Source organism: Bufo gargarizans, chromosome 1 (genome assembly GCF_014858855.1).
Source record: "Bufo gargarizans isolate SCDJY-AF-19 chromosome 1, ASM1485885v1, whole genome shotgun sequence".
Lineage (NCBI taxonomy): Eukaryota > Metazoa > Chordata > Amphibia > Anura > Bufonidae > Bufo > Bufo gargarizans.
The window spans coordinates 415,515,313-415,537,501 of NC_058080.1; the positions used below are offsets into that span (position 1 = coordinate 415,515,313).

Sequence of the window (22,189 nt, forward strand, 5' to 3'; positions counted from 1 at the left end):
GCAGATTTTTAAACACATGTGTTTTTAGAAAGCTGTGTGACTTCTTTTTATCCAAAAGAAACTTAAACTGTTAAAAACCTGAAATACCTGCTAATTTCCATCATATCCTACTTTCACTTTCATTTTGTTTTCTAGTTTTCCATACCATTTTTTATGTAAATGCTTTCTTACTTGAACTGTAGTACACGTTATATCTGTAACGAATAAATCAAGGCAACTGGACGTACTGTAGATTTCTTGAAAACGTTTCACTCGTTCTTCCAACGAGCTTTCTAGTACATGTTCTTATGTAGATGTTCAATTGTTTATTTGTGTGTCTGAATAAAGCAAGAATTGTTTTTTTTTATGTGAATAATACATTTCTATATTATGATTAATGGACTTTAATAAACACTAACATTGAATCCATCTGACTTGCACTAGGTAAGCTGTTTGGAAAAAAGATTGAGTTACCTAGAGCTTGTGGCAAAGAAATTAAAGGAGTCTAATGAAGAGTTAACAGAAGAGAATGTCTTCCTAAAGACATCTATCAATTGCCTTCAAAAGCATGCAGATTTAAAAGAGCAAAAGCTGCAGGAAGTGAATTGGGAAGTTTTGGAAGTAAACCAAGTCAGAGAGACTCTCGAGAAGGAAAATGATGACCTGAGAAGAGAAGTCACATCCCTGAAGAAACTTTTGGCAGGCAGCAACAAGCTGAGAAGTAAAAACCGTGAACTGGTAAAGCAAGTTCATTTCCTACAGTGCACGCTAGACAAGGCCATAGTGTCAGCCGCTGCCGTCCCAAAAGAAGTGAAGAGGCAAGGCCGAAGAAAAGAATTGGGAACCAAGGTTAAACAAAATGAAGCCAAGAAGATCTCCCTAAGACGTCACCAGGCTTTTCTTAATCAATCCATCAAGGTTATGAGCAGAGTGTTTGAGAACTTTAGCAAAGACGGCTGGGAGGATGTGAGTGAAGACAGGTACGGCTCTCATTAACTCTGCTCTGTGGAGGGGACATTGTGCATATGCAAAGTGCAGGCAAATGGAGATAGAATTTTAACTACTGCCGATTTGGTATTCAGACAAAAACGCTGTCAGATCCTTTGAAATATCTTGGGAGGTCTTGTTCTGAGCTTATTGACTGAAATTTGCATGCAAAATTAGCCACAACTGTATGAACAGTTGAATAGGTGCCAGGAAGCCCAAAAGAAGGCAATGCTTGATTTCTTCCAGTGATGCTATTTTCATGCAGTCATGAGGCTTGAAATTGACAGTTTGGCAGGTTGATTTAATTTGCTGGCCCTTTGCATATTCACCACTGACAGCTAAGGATTCCCAGGCAAGCCTAGTAAGTCCATTTAGTTATCTTGTGACATGTCGATCCTGGAGGAAATGCCGCCTCCTCCCTTAATTTAGTTAGATAAATTTTAAATGACCCATTTCAGCTTGCTACCAGATGTCTACAAGCTGTTTAACATCTCTTAAATTAAGACCCATCCACACTAATTATTTCATGTATGTTTTATGCACAGTCATTGTACTAACTTTAATTAAACATTTCATAAAAAAAAAAGCTTATATCAAGTTAGGGCTCTTGCTTCATAGTACTTCTTTTATTTTTATATAGTTACTTTTTATTTTTTACCTTACTTTAGATGTTTGTTATGTCTAAGCATAAGGATAAAGGTCATACTGCAAAATATAGCGTTAGATAGACTGAGACTATTAGTCGTCATAAACTGTGAACAGTATAGTCTCCAAAAGATCTTGCATCATAATGGTTACTCACTGGGCATGATGAATTGGCCATTTCGATACATTTTTCCGTTACACCGTTCACTGAATGGGAAAAATATGTTTATATTTTAATAGAACAGGCATTTTCAGATGTGGCGATGCTTATGTTTATATTTTTAATTACTGTATATACTCGAGTATAAGCCGACCCGAATATAAGCCGAGGCCCCTAATTTTACCCCCAAAAAATGGGAAATTTTTTTGACTCTAGTATAAGACTAGGGTGGGAAATGCAGCATATGTGGGGGATCTGTGGAGGACACTTATGGGGACCTGTGGATGGCACTGTTATGGGGTGGATCTGTGGAGGACGCTGTTATATGGGGTATCTGTGGAGGACGCCGTTATGGGGGATCTGTGGAGGACAGTGTTATGGGGGATCTGTGGAGGACAGTGTTATAGGGGATCTGTGGAGGACAGTGTTATGGGGGATCTGTGGAGGACAGTGTTATGGGGGATCTGTGGAGGACAGTGTTATGGGGTATCTGTGGAGGACGCCGTTATGGGGGATCTGTGGAGGACAGTGTTATGGGGGATCTGTGGAGGACAGTGTTATAGGGGATCTGTGGAGGACAGTGTTATGGGGGATCTGTGGAGGACAGTGTTATGGGGGATCTGTGGAGGACAGTGTTATGGGGGATCTGTGGAGGACAGTGTTATGGGGGATCTGTGGAGGACAGTGTTATGGGGGATCTGTGGAGGACAGTGTTATGGGGGATCTGTGGAGGACAGTGTTATGGGGGATCTGTGGAGGACAGTGTTATGGGGGATCTGTGGAGGACAGTGTTATGGGGGATCTGTGGAGGACAGTGTTATGGGGGATCTGTGGAGGACAGTGTTATGGGGGATCTGTGGAGGACAGTGTTATAGGGGATATGTGCTATGACACATAGGGCCACGAGGGGGGCAGCATAAGACATATAGCATCTTATGCTGGTCCCCCTCATGGCCCTATGTGTCCCCTCATGTGTCCTAAACTGCGCACATAACTGGCTTTGTGTGTAAAGTAATTTACTAGTGTGTAAAACAATCTCTCTCCTATTGATAACAGGTGCGGCCTCTGTACTCACTGTCACGATGAATGCACTACAGCGAGCGGGAGCTGGCTGGCCGGCCAGTGACTGACATCACTTAGTAACGCTCCTCCCACTTCAGGAAGCAGGAGCGTTACTAAGTGACGTCAGTCACGCGCTGGCCGGGCCGCTCGCTGCAGTGGCATTTTCGGGTCGGCCAAATTGAGACTCGAGTATAAGACTAGGGGGTTTTTTGAGCACAAAAATATGTGCCAAAAAACTCGTCTTATACTCTAGTATATACGGTATGTATTTTTTTTTTTATTCTAGGGAAAGGGGGGATTTAAATTTTTATAGATTTTTTAAATATTTTTGTAACTTTTTTTTAACTTGATGACAACTGAAACTGTATTCCCATTTAATGACAGTGTAAGTTTATTTTCCAGATATCCTATGTTGGCCTGCCACCTGCTGACCAACATTCAGAGAGATTCAGTGTATTAGAATGAATGACAGGCATCCCCGATCGCCGCACGGGAATTCCGGTCTTAACCCGGAAATGAGCACTTCTAGGTTTTTCGCTATTTAGATGTCGTGGTCGCACTTGACCATGGCATCTAAAGGCTTAAATAACTGCAAACTGAATTATTGCCAGTCACGGACATTACCCGCGGGCTTCTGTTGTTTGAAACAGCAGAGACCTGCAAGCTATGGCCCCTGCTGCATATTTAAAGACCCTCCCAGCTGGGAGCCTAAGGGTCAAAGACATTGTGTGCAGCTTGTTTATATTGATGGCCTATCCTCAGAATAGGACATCAATATCAGATCGGCGGGGGTACGGCACCCGCACAGATTAGCCGTTTGAAAAGAAGGTGGTGCTCCATGTGAGCTCTACTTCCTCTTCATTACACTGCCAGTAGTCGTGGAAGTTCATTATAATTAATGCAGTAAATTTAGTGGGTACTTGTAATTACACTATGCCACTGCCACAAGGGAGGCCATGTGTAGTGTCATGAAGAGGAAGCAGCACTCGCCTGTAGCCAGGTGTTGGACTCTCACCAATCAGATATTGGTGACCTATCCTTAATACAAGTGTGAGCAGAATCTAATTTGCAGTAATAGGTAAAGAAAAGCCTTGTTTCAGCTGTGAGCTAAAGACCTGATTTGTGACAGACCAGTTGCTCGGGATCACGCTGAATGACAGCTCAGTTGGAAATGCAGTGCACTCCAAGAAACAAATAGACAGGCTGTCCAGCTATAAGGTTGAATTATTTATTTATTTTTTATTCATATATTTTTAACATTTATAGTAAAACCTAGGGGAAAATGTCCACGTTGTCAAGCCTAGAGCATTCTGTGTTGCTGTTTTTGTTACGTTACTGTTTCAGTACCTTGTAGACTTTGTCATCACACGTGACTTGAGAATGTGGTAGGTAATGAAATGCTAACACTTCTCTGATTTTTTACTTAGTGATGTTGAGAGCGAATCATCTGAGAGTATAGGACAAGTTATTGTTAAAGCGGATCTACAAACGTCGAGCTCTGCAGAGGACAGAAGTGCTGTGGAAGAACGTCAACATGCTGCCTGGAGAGTGAAAGTGAGAACTGGAAATCATGATGTGCAGTATATTGTATTACCACTGTAATATTCCCAGGAATGAATAATAGAGTGGAGTTCCAGAAGGGAACTGAAGTCCCTTTTAGGACTGGATTCAGGCATACCGCATGGCAGAACAGCAGGCATTTTACCGTAAATTGCTGCAGTTTTGCCGTGTAAATTTTATCTGCATGGTTTTCACATGTGAAAAAATATATATTTTATTTTAAACATGGTTGACTTGTGAAAATGACAAAAACCATAAAGCAAAACCAGAGGGATTTGCTGTAAAATACTTGTGGTTTTGTCACATGGCACACTATGTTCTGTGTGAACCCAACCTTGTTCACTTCAATAGTAAATTTAATTTTGCCCACAGTATCCCATCGAGTCTATTTGATCACTTGATGTCAACCTTTGATATGCTTCACTTTTGATGTGGGGCTTTTCCATTAGCATTGTTAAAATAAATTCTCTGTAACTCTGTCAATATCAAACCCAAATCACAGCGCACAGGATATAGGATATTTTTTTTCCTTAATACTCCTGCAGATGCCACTTTAAAGTCTTGTTTATTCACGAGGTCACATTCCTGGTATGATGACATACTCATTATTGATGCATGCAGTAATACATGAGCGCCTAAATGAAATGAGATGGCCTTTTGACGATCAGTTCAATAGCTATATTCATGGTCTGCTATGGTTGGTTTATCTCTAACTTGATCTTCATTACTACTCTGTATTACCATATCACATTTATATAACTAGCTATGGAAAAAGTTTTTAATTGACATCTTATTGCCCTCGTCAACCACATTTTCTGGCAGTGGAAGGCTCATACCATGGTAAACTTATAGCAATTTCAACTGGAAAAATAAATGGAGAATATTGTTCTGTCAAAACTTGCCGGGTTTACTCCTGATTCAGTAAATATGCTGGTCCCAGTAAATATTTCTGTCAAATGTTTCTCTGTCACTCGGAAGAACTCCAGGATTATTATTATTTTGCCTGTATAGTGCAGGATAGGCCATTATTAAAAATTATGATAGAGGTTCTTTTGTTTGCCTTGTTTATTCCCATTTTATTTGATGTGTGAGTTGTAGGTCACCTGCCATCTTCGTTCTTTCTTCCCTGCAAAGACAGATGGGGCAGAATCTCACACTGCACTGTACAGAGTCTTATCTAAGGGCAGCAAACAACAGACTGCTGACATACAATTTCTGTCCCCTGACACTGTAGGGTCTCCATGTTATCCTTTGTGATGTAGTTTGAGCCTGTCTGCCCTGTCATGTCTCCCTCTCCTGTCAGCTCTTACATGCAAGAGGCAGAGAGACCAGTCTAAAGTTCCATCTCCTAAAACTACACTGGAGAGTCAGTGCACACAGATGCTACAGACAATCAGCTTGAGTAATGAGGTTTATATAATTCTGCAACTAAGCACTGTACCACTCTCTTACTATATATCTGTACTCCTGGTCCTTTAGATAGGGGAGACTTTATATCTTCAACAGAATACAGAGATGTACAGAGGGAGAGTAGGGAGTGGCCTGAGACCTGCCAGAAAAGATTTGATAGGTGATGATTAGGGATGAGCAAATCGACTTCGGATGCTTCATCCAAAGTCGATTAGCATAAAAGATTGTTTTCATACTGTACGGAGCGGGAGCTTCGTACAGTATTAGAATGTATTGGCTCCGATGAGCCAAAGTTATTACTTCGCAAAGTCTTGCGAGACTTCGTGTAATAACTTCAGAAATTAATTTTTACTGTAAAAAACCTGGATACAGAACTCAGGCTCATTAGAGCCAATACATTATAATACTATACAGAGCTCCCGCTCCATACAGTATTAAAACAAAGTTTTATGCGAATCGACTTCGGATGAAGCATCTGAAGTTGATTCGCTCATCCCTAGTGATAATGTCATCCCGTAGCTCACTCAGACTGCTAGGAGACTGACCACTGCTGTCTACACAGGAGAGAGCAAACGCTGGGCTGGTGGTCAGGCTAGAGATCACATTGCCAGGTTTCCATGTTAGGGTGTACCATTTCTACTACACTCTGAACCTATTTCAATCTTGTGACCACCTTTTTATTGGTTTTCTTGTAGTGCAATTCTGAATCTTTGGGTTTTACCATTATGTTTTTGTCTGCTTTCAACTCACCTATGTTCACTCACCAGTTGATTGATTTTCTGAACACATAGCTATACTTGTCTTACTGACCAGAGATGGGATGCATTCACATTTCCTTGCAGTCTACTGTACAGTTGTCATATGTGGTGAGAGAGCTCCTAGTGCATTGGTCAAGTGTGCCCATAGGCCCTCCTTTAACTAATACACGCGTTATTAGAGTACCGCCAGCTGCTGAGGTTTCTGCATGCAGTTTTGAAAGCCGAAACTAGCAGGGAATTCAAAAAAGAAGAGAAGTTGTATCGGTCCTTGGCTTCCAAAACTTCATCCAGAAACCTAACCATGTGGCTATATCCTTAAAGTCCAGAGTCACATTTACAACTATGCTGGTTCCTACTAGAGTAGAACATTAGATTAGCTGTGGATGAGCTTTAAACTGTTCTACAGTCCAATTCTGCTCTAAGCTGAACACCAAGACCAATGTTCTTAAGCAACATGGCAGTTTACTGCTATTTGTTCTTTACTTTTCCAAAGGATTGCATATCTGGCAGGAGATCCAGGAAGATTAACCGAAAAAGATGCAATTTCACGTTAAAGAATCATGCATCAACAGTGCGAGGTATGTATAATTCCCCTTGTCTTTGAGGCTGAGTCTTAATAGAAATTAATGTATATTTTAATATGAACAGGTGGAAAATGGAGTCATTGTTGAGGTATGTAGAAGAATAAATAAATGTATATAGTAAAGCAAACCCTCTGAGATAATTAACTTGATGAGTATCCAGATCCTATAAATCAGAGCATTAATGCTTCATTCCCAATGATAGAACGCTGACAAATAAGATTCTTTTGACCAGTAGGTTTGTATATGATTTGTTTGTGTAACCAGTGTTAGGCTTCTTAATTACTGTGTTTGTAGTGTATGTTTTGCTGCTGGTGCTAGGAAAGCTCCTGGCGCATAAGTCAAATGTATTTATAGGTCCCCATTTACCTGACAGAGGGCAACAGAGTGACGCTTTGATCTTGTTGGACCAGTATACTTTAGTATGGTTTTTTATTAGTATTTTTTTTTTTTACTGTCTTGGATGGAGTAGACCATGCTTCCATTACCACTGTATGCCTATGTACACCTGTGGATCCCTCTGAAAGAAACTGCAGGACAGATTGTGAAAGTAGTCTTACCTGATCTTATGCACTAACATGGAAACCCTTCTTGAGCCTTCAATTGTAATTCAAAATCCAAATGTTCACTTATGAGCAGTAGTTAGCACTTTTATATAGGATAGGTCATAAATATATTATCACTGGCGTGACTGGATCAGTAGTAGATGTGTGTGAGCAGTGTTCTATTAAAGGGGTTGTCTCACTTTAGAAAATGGCATTTACCATATAGAGAAAGTTAGAGTTACAAGGCACTTACTAATGTATTGTGATTGTCTATATTGTTTCCTTTGCTGGCTTCATTCATTTTTCCATCACATTATCCACTGCTCTTTTCCAGGGATTACAACCACCCGGCAATCCAGTAACAGTGGTTGTGCTTGCACACTATAGGAAAAAGCTCCGGCCTCTCTGGTGGGCAGGTCCGTGGGGGCACACATAGGCTGGTGCTTTTTCCTATAGTGTGCAAGCATAGCTGCTGCTGTTCAGTTATAGGGTGGAAACGAGCAGTGTTTAATGTGATGGAAAATGAGTGAAGCTAGCAAAAGAAGCAATATGGATAATAACAATACGTTGGTAAGTGCCTTGTATTAACTATCTTTACATGATAAATGCCATTTGCTGAATTGAGACAACCCCTTTAACATGTCTGGGACTGTCCAGAACAGTGTACTCCCATGGACAATGAATGGAGCAATGGTCACACCGTGTTCTACCACTCCATTCATACAGGGGACTCGGAACCCCCTGCCTTGTGATAAACCTTCAACCGCTTTCAATCTCCTGCTTCCACTAGTTATTAATTTGTATTGCTGAAAGCCCCATAGGTCTCTGCTTACACTGGCATCTTTGGCATTTCATCCGGGGGTATTCTATATTTTGATGGCAGGAGTACTGCAGCCTTCAGCGATACTCTTGACTTCATCAATAAAGGAAACTTGATGGAAACCTAACAGACCCTATGAGGGCAAAAGAGTCTTTTTTCCATCTGTTTAAAAACAGGGAAAAACGGACTGGATTCCTTCATTTCTAACCTGTTCATACAGAATCCATCCATACAAACTGGATTGAACCTCAAGAGCGTGTGCAGTAACCCGATTCTATGATCTTGTATTTAGTACAAAGAGAAGTGAGGCAGAAAAGTTGCCCTGGTCCGTCACTGACATCGTTGCTGGGACGAGTTGCCTCTTTACAACACCAAGTATCGGTGTTCCATAAAGGGAAGCAGGCAGCAATGGCTTCTATGAACGAGCTGAAGAAAGCTAAGATAAAACTAGCGTCAGAACTGCAGCTGGCACACCAAAGACTTCAAATCAGCAAGCAGATGGCCAAGGTAAGGAATGTACTGTGCTTAGCATGTAACAGGAAGATTATTACTGAAATAATTACTGTGCTTAAATAAGACACCAAGCACATCAATATCCTGCTTTTTATGTTCGCTTCTGGATTTCTGTGCCTCTAGCAGGCAGAGGAGTTTTACTGTAACCTGCACATTATTCCCGTCAAGCAGATGAGTAGATAATTGACCCCAGAGATTTAATGTAATACTCTATACTGTAATAGCGCCTTATGTAATACTATAAACAATGTTTTAAAAAAATCTTTTTGTAAGTTTCCATCTGGTCACAGACACTTGTCTCCCCTATTGTAGTCCTGAGGCAAATGCTATTCAGTGGGAAGCGGCTGTTTTTGATGATGGTGCACTTTGTAATAGTAGCGCTACCGATTTCTCGCTATGGTTCAATGTCTTGTATTCCTATAGATGCCAAATCGGCATATATTACAGTCGCAGGAAGTCATTGTTACATTAAAACATTGAAGGAAAAAAAAAAAAAAGGATGTTTCAATAATTGCTTTCTTTACATCATATCCAGAATTGCTTTCTTCTGGATTGTTAATACTTCCACAATTTGTCTGCTAATATACTTTGCTGACTTTTTTGGCTGTAATTTGAGTATTTTAAACTTTCACCATTCACAGAAATCTATAAAAGATGGAAGTTTTAAGTCTTTTTTTCTGTTCACGTTGATTTCTTAGTTTCTGCGGCTATTGAAAGGAAGTGTAGCAAAGTTTGCGGAAAAATATGAAGCTAAAGGACTATTTACAAATTAGAGGGATCGCTCAAGATCTCATGCAACACAGCTTTATTAAATCCTTCATGGCATCCTTACAAACAGAACCCTTGTGAAAAGAGACATCTTTGTAAATATTGGTGTCTAGATTCCATGTATATTGGGTCCATAAAAGATTGGTCAGATCTATGATTTTCCATTATAATCCATCTTTTTTTTGTCTTTTGTTTTTCACCACTTTATAACATGTCCTTCAGATTTTTTTTTATTTTCATTGAAAACATGCTTTGCTATTCAGACCATCAAAATAAACCTCTTGATGGAAAATACCAATTTCAAACGTGTAAACAGAGGTGTTTTTCTCCATGCAAATATTGTAACATTGGTGGTCATTTATGAAACAGAAATATGGCTAAACTATTATGCCAATGTAAACATACAATTAATATGAAATATAATGGTACAATTCTTCCCATTGGTTATTACATGGATGCATTTTTCATATGATGACACGTGTTAAAGAAGTATTCCAGAATTTCTAATATTCATGGCCTATCCGCAGGGGTCCAACACACCACACCCCTGAGATCAGCTGTTTCAGAGTAGCACCTAAACTACATAGCTCCATTGATTTTATAGTGCATTTCAGCAGGCTCTGTCAACTGTACAACGGACAGAGCTGTGTAGTTCCACCAGCAACTTTCGGAGCTGCTCTGAAACAACTGGTTGGCAGGGATTTGGGGTGTCAGAGACCTTATGTTATTCCCAAAACCATAACATAAGGTCTGTCTAAAATAAATCCAGGGAAGCAGAACAACTTCACACAGGCAAGCGATTGTACATCATAAACTCTATCCTAGCATTAGAGATTCCTCAGAGCCCCCTAGACCTGATGGAGCCTTCACAAAGTCAGGTAGAGGATACCATGACCTGTTCACAAAGTCAGGTAGAGGATACCATGACCTGCAGAAGGGGTCATGTAGGAAAACAATGCAAAGTATTCATCAAATAAATACTGGACCTAATCCATAAATTGGCCCGTATGCTGCTCAAGATTGGAATTGGGACATCCACCGGCATTATGTCACAGTCCCTCAGGTGACTGATGTCCGGAAATCAAGATTGGCTGAGCATGGAGGAATCTAACAGCCTCCTTGATTTTTCTTGATTCAGTGTTGATAGGGTTAATGACCACTTCCCTTTTCTCAGCTGTTGCTCGGTGGTCATCACTTCTACCCTTTATAGTCTCACCCCACCCTTCTGACTATGTGGTTGATAGCTTTATTTGTGTTTGGCTGAGCTGGTGTGAGATCCTCTCTGGTGTTCCTGTTCTTCCATCTCTACAGAAGTTAAGTGTTGTGTTTGTTTGTATTTGTTATATTCCCTTTTGTTGTATCTGGGCCTGAGACAGAGACTTCCATTCGTCCATCTGAGGAGGAATGGGTTGTCTCTGGTCCTATACTTATTCCAGGGCCTTATAGGGAAATCAGGGCCTAGGTATCCTGCTTATGAATATTTCTACCTTCAAGGTCTATTCATATTGATAGGTAGTCAGGGCCCGGATTTGGGTTGTCTAGGAGGTGACCTGTATCTTCACTAGTTTCCAGGTCCAGTTACTGTTCCACTTCCCTCCTGTGTTCAGTGTGGAGTCGTCGTCCCCTCCGCCCCACACTGATCGTGACACATCACCTGTGTTAACATCATCTCAATCAGTAAAAAGATACTGGGCACTCTTTCTGTATATGAAACCTCACAGACCACTGAGGAAGGGGTGATAACAAACCCTGAAACGCGTGAGGTGCAAAGACCCCCCTGATGGCCATTGACATTATCTGCTGAAGGACCGCATGTACCCGAACCAACCCTGTTTAACTAGAGACCCGACGCGCATCTCAACAGGACTACTGCAGGAGTGTACCACGTGCACTTACAAACAAAGTCCAGCGCGGAAGAGGGAGTCTGTAAACTTATCAAGCGCCGGCTCTTACATCTACGGAGCGGCGCCTAAGAGTCAGAGAGGGGAACGGGACAAACACAGTAACGGTCCGAATACGAGTATCCATTGTACCGGCACAGCAGCGGAGTATATCATCGCAGCTGAACAGTGAGTATAGCGGGACGCCGCACAGTCAAATCACTGCAACTAACAGCTGTGTTCTACATTTTTCCATTTGGAGGAAACTTTAATTGCGGGGTTCTTATACCCTAAAGGGACAGTACCACTATATCCCAACCAAAAGGTTTGATGGACATCCAGTAAAAAGACTCTAAAATACCATATTTTAGAGTATTTATTATGGTCACTTTAGGAGTTAAGTATTTTTAACCTATCCGGATTTTTATGGTACATTGTTTAGGTAACATGTATGTTATATAATCGTTCATGTATGCTTTATATCTGTTATTAATAAACTGTGAGGTTTCATATACAGAGAGAGTGCCCAGTATCTTTTTACTATTTTTTACCTCAACAAAGGAAGGGTGATTCCTTTTTACTGAGAGCACCTCCCCCGTGGTTTGCGCCATTCCTGTGCGTCACTCACTTTGCTGATCATCTCAATCAGGGCTCTGCAAGATGTGGTAATTAAAGAACACATCCCATACTGCTTATAACCCCTCCATGTTTGATATGCACATCACTTTAATCCTTTTTATTTTCAAACTGTTATTTTTTGCATTGTATTTTACCTTGTGGTAACTTGATGAGCTTCAATAAGAGCCTTCTTGTGTTCTAAACGATTTCATGACCAAGAAGTGATGCGTCTATTGGGAATTGCTAGAGAGAGTAGTGGATTTAAGGCCCCTTTCACACGGGCGAGTATTCCGCACGGATGCGATGCGTGAGTTGAACGCATTGCACCCGCACTGAATCCCGACCCATTCATTTCTATGGGGCTGTTCACATGAGCGGTGATTTTCACGCATCACTTATGCATTGCGTGAAAATCGCAGCATGCTCTATTTTGTGCGTTTTTCACGTAACGCCATAGAAATGAATGGGGTTGCAAGCAAGTGCGGATGCGGTGCGCTTTTCACGCACGGTTGCTAGGAGACGATCGGGATGGAGACCCGATCATTATTATTTTCCCTTATAACATGGTTATAAGGGAAAATAATAGCATTCTGAATACAGAATGCATAGTAAAATAGCGCTGGAGGGGTTAAAAAAATAAAAAATAATTTAACTCACCTTAGTCCACTTGATCGCGAAGCCGGCATCTCCTTCTGTCTTCATCTTAGCTGTGTGGAGGAACAGGACCTGTGGTGACGTCACTCCGGTCATCACATGATCCATCACCATGGTAAAAGATCATGTGATGGATCATGTGATGACCGGAGTGATGTCACCACAGGTCCTGTTCCTCCACACAGCTAAGATGAAGACAGAAGGAGATGCCGGCTTCGCGATCAAGTGGACTAAGGTGAGTTAAATTATTTTTTATTTTTTTTTAAGCCCTCCAGCGCTATTTTACTATGCATTCTGTATTTAGAATGCTATTATTTTCCCTTATAACCATGTTATAAGGAAAAATAATACAATCTACAGAACACCAATCCCAAGCCCGAACTTCTGTGAAGAAGTTCGGGTTTGGGTACCAAACATGCGCGATTTTTCTCACGCGAGTGCAAAGCGCATTACAATATTTTGCACTCGCGCGTGTTCCCGCAACGCACCCACACACATTTTCCCGCATTGCCCATGTGAAGGAGGCCTAAGTGGGCAATTGGAAGTTTCCTAGTTTAAGGCGTCTTGTCTGTTAAATATGACAAGTGGTGGCAGCTAATATCCCTTAGGCCTCTTTCTCACGAATGATACGGATTGGCTCCGGATGCATTCAGGGTGTATTTAGGGAAACGCGCACCATTTTGCAAGCAAGTTCAGTCAGTTTTGTCTGCGATTGTGTTCAGGTGTTCAGTTTTTTCCCACGCGGGTGCAATGCGTTTTCATGCGTTTCTCACACCCGTGATAAAAAAACGGAAGGTTTACAAACAGCATCTATTAGCAACCATCAGTGAAAAACTCATTGCATCCGGGCTTGCTTCTGGATGCAATGCATTTTTAACTGAAGCCCCATTCACTTCTATGGGGCCAGGGCTGCGTGAAAAACGCAGAATATAGAACATGCTGCATTTTTCACGCAACGCAGAAGAGATGTGTGAAAAAACGCTCATGTACACAGCCCCATTGAAATAATTGGGTCAGGATTTAGCGCGGGTGCTATGCGTTCATGTCACGCATTGAGCCCGCACTGAAAACTCGCTCGTGTAAAAGAGGCCTTAGGCCCCTTGCAGAGTCCGCATCGCAGCACCCAGCCTGACCTCACAGCACTGACGGGATTCACATGGCATTATATTGATTTATGATGCTATGTAACCCTTACAGTTCTGGAATGTATTGGATAACACTAGCAGTATTTATGCCAATACATTCCAGAACTGTAAGGGTTACATAGCATTATAAATCAATATAATGCTACGTGACCCCCGGCAGCGCTGGGACGACAAGCCATGAGCTGCGTTGCGGACTCGCTGCGGGAGGAATGCTCGTCTGCAAGGGCCCTTAGAGTTGTATGTCAGATAGCTAAAGGGGGGAGATTTAGCGTAACCCTGTGGCTCAAAGTCGCACAGTGGGAGATTGATGTCAAAATCTAGGTGACCCTTTAAGCTCACATCCTGAGTCTAAGGCTACTTTCACACTTGTGGCGGAGGAATCCGGCAGGCAGTTCCGTCGCTGAAACTGCCTGCCGGATCCGTCAAAACGTATGCCAACTGATGGCATTTGTAAGACTGATCAGCATCCTGATTCGTCTTACAAATTCATTGAAATGCCGGATCTGTCTTTCCGGTGTCATCCGGAAAAACGGATCCAGCATTTATTTTCTTTCACATATTTTTCGGTCTGTGCATTGCGGCATCCGGCACTAATATATTCCTATGTTAAAAAAAATGCCGGATCCGGTAAGTGTTCCAGATTTGTGGCCGGAGATAAAACTATAGCATGCTGCGGTATTATCTCCATCCTGAACAGTTAAAAAGACTGAACTGAAGACATCCTGATGCATCCTGAACAGATTGCTCTCCATTCAGAATGCATTGGGATACAACTGATCAGTTATTTTCCGTTATTGAGCCCCTAGGACGGAACTCAATGCCGGAAAAGAAAAACGCTAGTGCGAAAGTACCCTAAGTCATGATCCTGACACCACCAATATGATATTGATAGTCTATCCTGAGAATAGGCTATTAAAGGGAGTCTGTCGCATAAATTTCACTGATATAACTACCAGCAATGGCCATCAGAACATCGTAAAGGCGGCATAACCATCCCATTATGTCATCTGGGTGTTTATTCCATGTCCAGGAAAAGCACTTTTATTCCTATGAAAAGCGGTTCCAGTTGGGCAGGCTTTTCTTTCCAAGGTGCCCAAGCCTGCCAATCTTCCCCACCTTCTGCCCCCCTAACCTCCCAAGGCTTCTTCCTGTTCATTGCCGTGATGTCAGGTAGTATTTTTTTCTACTGTTTCTGCCATTTTTCTATGTAAATCAAAAATATACTCCAGTTTGATGTTAGAATGCCCTGTGTGTCAAAAAAGGGAAAATAGAAAAATATTTGGGTAGACCAGAAAATAAAAATCCCCTATATAATGCAACATTCCAGTGTGTGAAATTTTTCAGTGGTCCTCAAGGCCCCAAACTTCCCTGGTCATAAAAGGGTTACATCTGGCACGTGAAGTATCATATGCATTATAAACAACTCTGGTGCCCGTCATTGATTATGACTCATAACGGGAAATCAATTTGCCTAAAAGGCCCTGCTTTTTAACTAACTTTTAGAAGTGTTTTCTGTCAATGTGAGTAGATCCATAAATTCCTCCATCCACTAACTACTGGGTTCTGTATGCTCCTGTCTACTGTTGTCATTAAGCTAGTCCCAATGGTAGCAGCAATAGTTGCTTATTATACAACCATTCTTCTGCCAAACCATTAAGTAGTCACTGACTAAAAGATTATCAAAACAGACTGCAAAACATCTTGCGGAATATTGCCTCATATCACGTGAATTTAATCTGCTGCGAGCTAGCCTCACAATGCACATGGATTTCTCCAGTCCGCATTCAGGTAAGGCCTCATGCACACGACCGTTGTGTGTTTTGCAGTCCGCAAATTGCGGATCCGCAAAATACAGATGGCGTCCGTGTGTGTTCCGCAATTTGCGGAACGGCACGGACAGCCATTGATGTAACTGCCTATTCTTGTCCGTTTTGCGGACAAGAATAGGACAGGTTATATTTTTTATGCGGACCACGGAACGGAGCAGCGGATGCAGACAGCACACGGAGTGCTGTCCGCATCTTTTGCGGCCCCATTGAAGTGAATGGGTCCGTATCCAAGCCGCAAAAACTGCGGCTCGGATGCAGACATAAACAACGGTTGTGTGCATGAGGCCTAAAATGGAAGTGATTTTCAGTTGCCAAAATTTCTGCAGTAAAATTTGCTATAATCACTGCCTGAAGAGAATGCTAAAAAAAAAAAAAAAAAAAAAAAAAAAAAAAATTATTTCATATTCTTATTAAAAGTAGGACAGGGCCCTTCAAATTCCAAAGGCAGGAAACCTCTATCAGGGTCAAACCAACAGAGGATCTAAGAACTTAAAGGGAACCTGTCACCAGTTTTATGGTGTCCTAACTAAGGGCAACATAAATAAGTGACTGATTCTCTTAGCAAAATGCTGGGTCACTTTCTTTAATTGACCCAGTCAATCTGCCAACATCTTGTATTGAAAAGCTCCAGCTGATAATGATGAGTCCTGAATATTCATGAGCTCCTGACTCTCCCCGCCCACCTGCTGCTGAATGACAGTTATTTTCCATATGAATCTGCAGCAGGTGGGCAGGGGAGTGGCTATAGTTCTGAATTAAATATACGCTGGACTCCATGACATCACGCTGGACTCGAATCAGCTAATTAGCATGCGGCATCTTTGTGTGTATATTATGAGGTAACCAACTGTCACACCAGTAAGTGAATACATCTAAGATACTTTTTAGTAGTTAATGATTGTATATAATTAGTTAGATTATAATCAAATATCCACATGACAGGTTCCCTTTAAGCCAGGTCAGTGATGTGACCAGAAGCATTATCAATCCTATAGAGTGCATAGGCAGTCGTAATATCAGAATATGCCCTTATGCCTTTTCTATATCCCTCGAAATGTCATTTGCCCACTGTGAGCTGGTGTCCCAATGTAAATCTTAGGACCGCCCTCTCCCATCCAGTACTTGGTTGCTTACACCGGCCAGGATCCCCATTCACCAGCCAGAGCGCATGCAAAGGGTAGTGGCTATACAGATGTTCTGCCTCTCCTCCGTGAATGACTGTGGCTGGGGGGATCGTCCTGGCCTGAGAGGTGGGGCCTTGGGGTTTTAAGGGCTCATGTTAGCGCGCACGTCAAGGCCATACCAGAGCCAGACGCGCGGCCACACACCATATGCTATGGCTGCATCTCACATTGAACATCTATATATTCTGATAACGGCAGCTCCTGATGTTACAGTTGATTCTGTTGAAACGCGTAGAGCCTTACCTCTACAGTTTTTATAGCGAGAGTTACAGTGAGGGACAGAAGTATTTTAACGACCTGCGATTTTGCAAGTTCTCCCCCTTAGAAATCATGGAGGGGTCTGAAATTCACGTTGTAGGTGCATTCCCACTCTGAGAGACAGAATTTAACCACTTCACATCTGGGCCATTTCCCCCTTCCTGACAGAGCCATTTTTGCAAATCGTGTCACTTTCTGGTGCTAACTTTAAAACGCTTTTACTTAAACAGGCCATTATGAGGTTGTTTTCTCATCACATATTGTACTTCATGACAGTGGTAAAATTGAGTCAAAATTTTATTTAAAAAAATACCAAATTTACCCAAAATTTTGAAAATTAGCAATGTTCCCAAATGTCCATTTCTCTATCTTTATAATAGATAGTAATACCTCCAAAAATAGTTACTACTTTACATTCCCCATATGTCTACTTCATGTTTGGATCATTTTGTGAATGTCATTTTATTTTTTGAGGACGTTAGAAGGCTTCGAAGTTTAGAAGCAAATCTTGAGATTTAAAAAAAAAAATCCAAAACCCACTTTTTAAGGACCAGTTCAGATCTGAAGTTACTTTGTGAGGCTTACATAATAGAAACCACCCAAAAATGAGTCCATTTTAGAAACTACACCCCTCAAGGTATTCAAAACTGATTTTACAAACGTTGTTAACCCTTTAGGTGTTCCACAAGAATTAATGGAAGATAGAGATGAAATTTCAGAATTTACTTTTTTGGCAGATTTTCCTTTATCATTTATTTTGCTAACAAAGCAAGAGTTAACAGCCAAACAAAACTCAATATTTATTGCCCTGATTCTGTAGTTTACAGAAACACCCCATATGAGGTTGTAAACTACTGTATGGCCACTCGGCAGGGCGCTGAAGGAAAGGAACATCATATGGTTTTTGGAAGGCAGATTTTGCTGGACTGTTTTTTTTACACCTGTCCAATTTGAAGCCCCTATATCACTGAATGAAAATCAATTCCCCTTTTTATAAAACATAATGTAAAAACATAACTTCTGATGACAAAAAAAGGAGATATATCTATATATATATATATATATATATATATATCTCCTTTTTTTGGTCATTAGAATTTATTGAGGTGGGATATATATATATATATATATATATATATTATAACCATGGTGATGGATCATGTGACGGACCATGTGATGAGCGCAGTGACGTTATAAGGGAAAATAATAATGATCGGGTCCCCATCCTGATCGTCTCCTAGCAACCATGCGTGAAAATCGCACAGCATCCGCACTTGCTTGCGAAAGCTTGCGATTTTCACGCAGCCCCATTCACTTCTATGGGGCCTGTGTTGCGTGAAAAACGCGCAAAAATAGAGCATGCTGTGATTTTCACGCAACGCACAAGTGATGCGTGAAAATCACTGCTCATATATTTTGTAAACAGGAAAAAATAAATTTAATAGACATATTTGGTATTGCAACGTCCGTGACGGACGTTGCAATACCAAATATGTCTATTAAATTTATTTTTTCCTGTTTACAATATATTTTTTAAATTACTTAATTGGGGATTTTTTTAATGTAATTTTGTTTATTTTTTATTTTACACTTTATGTCCCCCATAAGGTCTTACAAGACCCCTGGGGGACATTTAACCTTTTTTTTTTTTTTTTTTTTCCCCCACCATTGATTTCTCCTGTAACAGGGGAAATACACCCCCCAGAGAGTCTATACAGCATTATACTATGTTTATATCCTATGGGTGGATGTGAGGTGGTTAAAGAAAAAATTCAGGAAATCACATTGTATGATTTTTACTGAATTTATTTGTCTTGCACTGCTGAACATAAGTATTTGAACACCAGAATTCTGCCTCTCAAAGACCTGTTACTGTGCCTTTTAAAAAGTCCACCTCTACTCCACTCATTAATCTAACTTAGTAGCACCTGTCCACCCCACAGTCAGTCAGATGCCAACTACTACCATGGGCAAGACCAAAGAGCTGTCAAAAGACACCAGAGACAAGATTGTGGACCTCGACAAGGCTGGAAAGGGCCACGTGACAATTTCCAAGCAGCTTGGTGAAAATAAATCAACTGTTGGAGCAATTGTTAGAAAATGGAAGAGGCTAAAGACGACTGTCAGTCAATGACATGAAGAGAGCTGGTACCACAGTTTTAAAGGTCACTGTCGTTAGAACACTATGCCGTCATGGTTTCAATTAATGCATTGCACGGAAGGTTCCCCTGCTCAAGTAATCACATGTCCAGGTCTGAAGTTTGCCAATGACCATCTGGATGATCTAGAGGAGGCATGGGAGAAAGGCATGTGGTCAGATGAGACCAAAGTAGAACTTTTTGGTCTAAACTTCACTCGTCGTGTTTGGAGGAAAAAGAAGGATGAGTTGCATCCCAAGAACACCATCCCTATTGTGAAGCATGGGGGTGGTAACATCATGCTTTGGGGGTGCATTTTTGCGAAGGGGACAGGAGAACTGCACTGTATTAAGGAGAGGATGAATGGGGACATTTATTGTGAGACTTTGAGCAACAACCTCCTTCTCTCAGTCAGAGCATTGAAGATGGGTCGTGGCTGGGTATTCCAACATGACAACAAACCGTAGCACAAAGCCAGGATAACCAAGGAGTGGCTCCGTAAGGAGCATATCAAGGTTCTAGAGTGGCCTAGCCGGTCTCCAGACCTAAATCCAATAGAACATCTTTGGAGGGAGATGAAACTCTGTGTTGCTCAGTGACAGCCCCGAATCCTGACAGATCTAGAGGAGATCTGTGTGGAGGAGTGGGACAAAATCCCTGTTGCAGTGTTTGCAAACCTGGTCAAGAACTACAGGAAACATTTGACCTCTGTAATTGCAAACAAAGGCTTCTGTACCAAATAGTAACACTGATTTTCTCAGGTGTTCAAATACTTATGTTCAACAGTGCAAGACAAATACATTCTTTAAAAATCATAAATTTGTGATTTCCTGAATATTTTTTTTTTTTATTCTGTCTCTGGGAATGTACCTATAATGTAAATTTCAGACCCCTCCATGATTTCTAAGTGGGAGAATTTGCAAAATCGCACGGTGTTCAAATACTTCTGTTCCTCACTGTATATTTGTATTTGATTGGTAGTTTCATGCTGTAGGCATCTGTCCCCATGTACAGTCAGTAATTAAGCTCACTGGCACTATAGTTGACTTTAATACACCACACTATTCTGTGCCTCTCTAGGCTGTGTTGGTGGTTAATTGTAGACGTCGGCATATTCCCCCTACACATAGCAGAGTCTATAGGGCAACTGACATTTCTGGGGTTATAGGGAATTTATAAGGGCACAGTCTGATATTAACACTTATCCCTGTATACCCTTTAGGATTGATAATGCTTTGGTCACATCACTGACCTGGCTTAAGTTCTTAGATCCCATGTTGTTTTGACCTTGATAGAAGCTCTCTGCCTTTGGAAGGGCCCTATCCTAATTTTAATAAGAACATGAAATAAAGTATATTTATAATTTTTTTTAGCATCCTCTTCAGGCAGTAATTATACGTAATAAGTAGGAAGCAAACAGCAGTTATCAAATTCAGTGATTTATATTTATGGGAGCTAGAAACATCTTTCTAGTGGTTTTTATGATCTCTTATGGGATCCTCAGACTTCTTTTTTTTTTTTTTTTTTTTTTTTTTTTATGTCCGAGCATACTAATGCCTGTAGATACTAGCTGGCACTTTTTTTAACAAGAATGTACAGTAAAGTGTATTTTAAGGTATGGGAATATATAGGCTTAAAAGGGTTATCTGGTAAATTATATTGTTGACCTATCCTCAGGATAGCTGATCAATATCAGATTGGCATATCGACATAACAGAACTGTACAGAAAACAAACACATGGCTACCGTACAGCTAAAGGAACTGTTTAATCTACTTTGGTCCATGAAATACACGTGAAAGTGCCACTTACAGATCACATATAGCATAAAGTAAAGAAACAATCAATCACTTGACCTTTAGCAGGAGCTTGCCCATTGGTTGTAGGTTAACACCCAAAAATTGTAAATACAAGATATGGGTAGGTCGCACACAGATGTCTTCTAAGGGTACTTTCACACTAGCGTTATTCTTTTCCTGCATTGAGTTCCGTCCTATCCCTCTGGATAGGTCATCAGTATCTGATCGATGGGGTCCGACACTTGGGACCTCTGCCGATCAGCTGTTTGAGAAGGCAGCGGCGCTCACAATAACGTTGTGGCCTTTTCTCAGCTTTTCCTAAGCCAGTGACGACACATTCATTGGTCGCATGGCCTAGGTGCAGATCGACCCCATGGAAGTCAATGGGTTTCAGCTGCAATACCAAGCACAGCCTCTATACCATGTATGGCGCTGTGCTTGGTAAGATGCGAAAATAAAATGACTTTTACAAAAATGATGCCAACATAAAGTAAAGGCTATTTACACCGTTGGAGGCATTTTTTATGATTGCATTTCACTCATTTTTGGCTAAAAATAATATTTTCAGTTGGCCTTTATTAAAAAATATCGAGCCGTTCTGTCACAAGGGTTAACTGTTTTTCTAACTGTGTGACTGGTACTTTCACTTTGTGCCGATTTATCTAATAACCCTCATCTCATTTAATAACCCTCATCTCAAAACTACTTAGAGGTCCTAAACACTTATTTAAGCCACATTCTTATCAGTAAGATAAGAACTGAGCTATAATGAGTGCTCATAATGTCAGAGAGCAGAGATAAGGAGCCCATCGAAAAAGACAAAAAATCCACAGGCAGCTGGTACATGTCAGCTCTGTACACAAAAAAGGATTCCATATTTTTAATAAAGACCAACTG

General features: G+C 41.0%; 1 protein-coding gene across 1 annotated transcript in view; it reads left to right on the top strand.

Annotated features, from left to right (window-relative positions):
• Positions 1 to 22,189, top strand: part of CNTLN (centlein) — a 327,152-nt gene that overhangs the window by 207,575 nt on the left and 97,388 nt on the right. The window contains exons 16-19 of the mRNA XM_044286471.1: positions 424 to 959; positions 4,261 to 4,387; positions 7,055 to 7,139; positions 8,800 to 9,014. Of these exons, the coding sequence (XP_044142406.1) occupies positions 424 to 959; positions 4,261 to 4,387; positions 7,055 to 7,139; positions 8,800 to 9,014 (963 nt within the window). The remainder of the gene's footprint in view (positions 1 to 423; positions 960 to 4,260; positions 4,388 to 7,054; positions 7,140 to 8,799; positions 9,015 to 22,189) is intronic.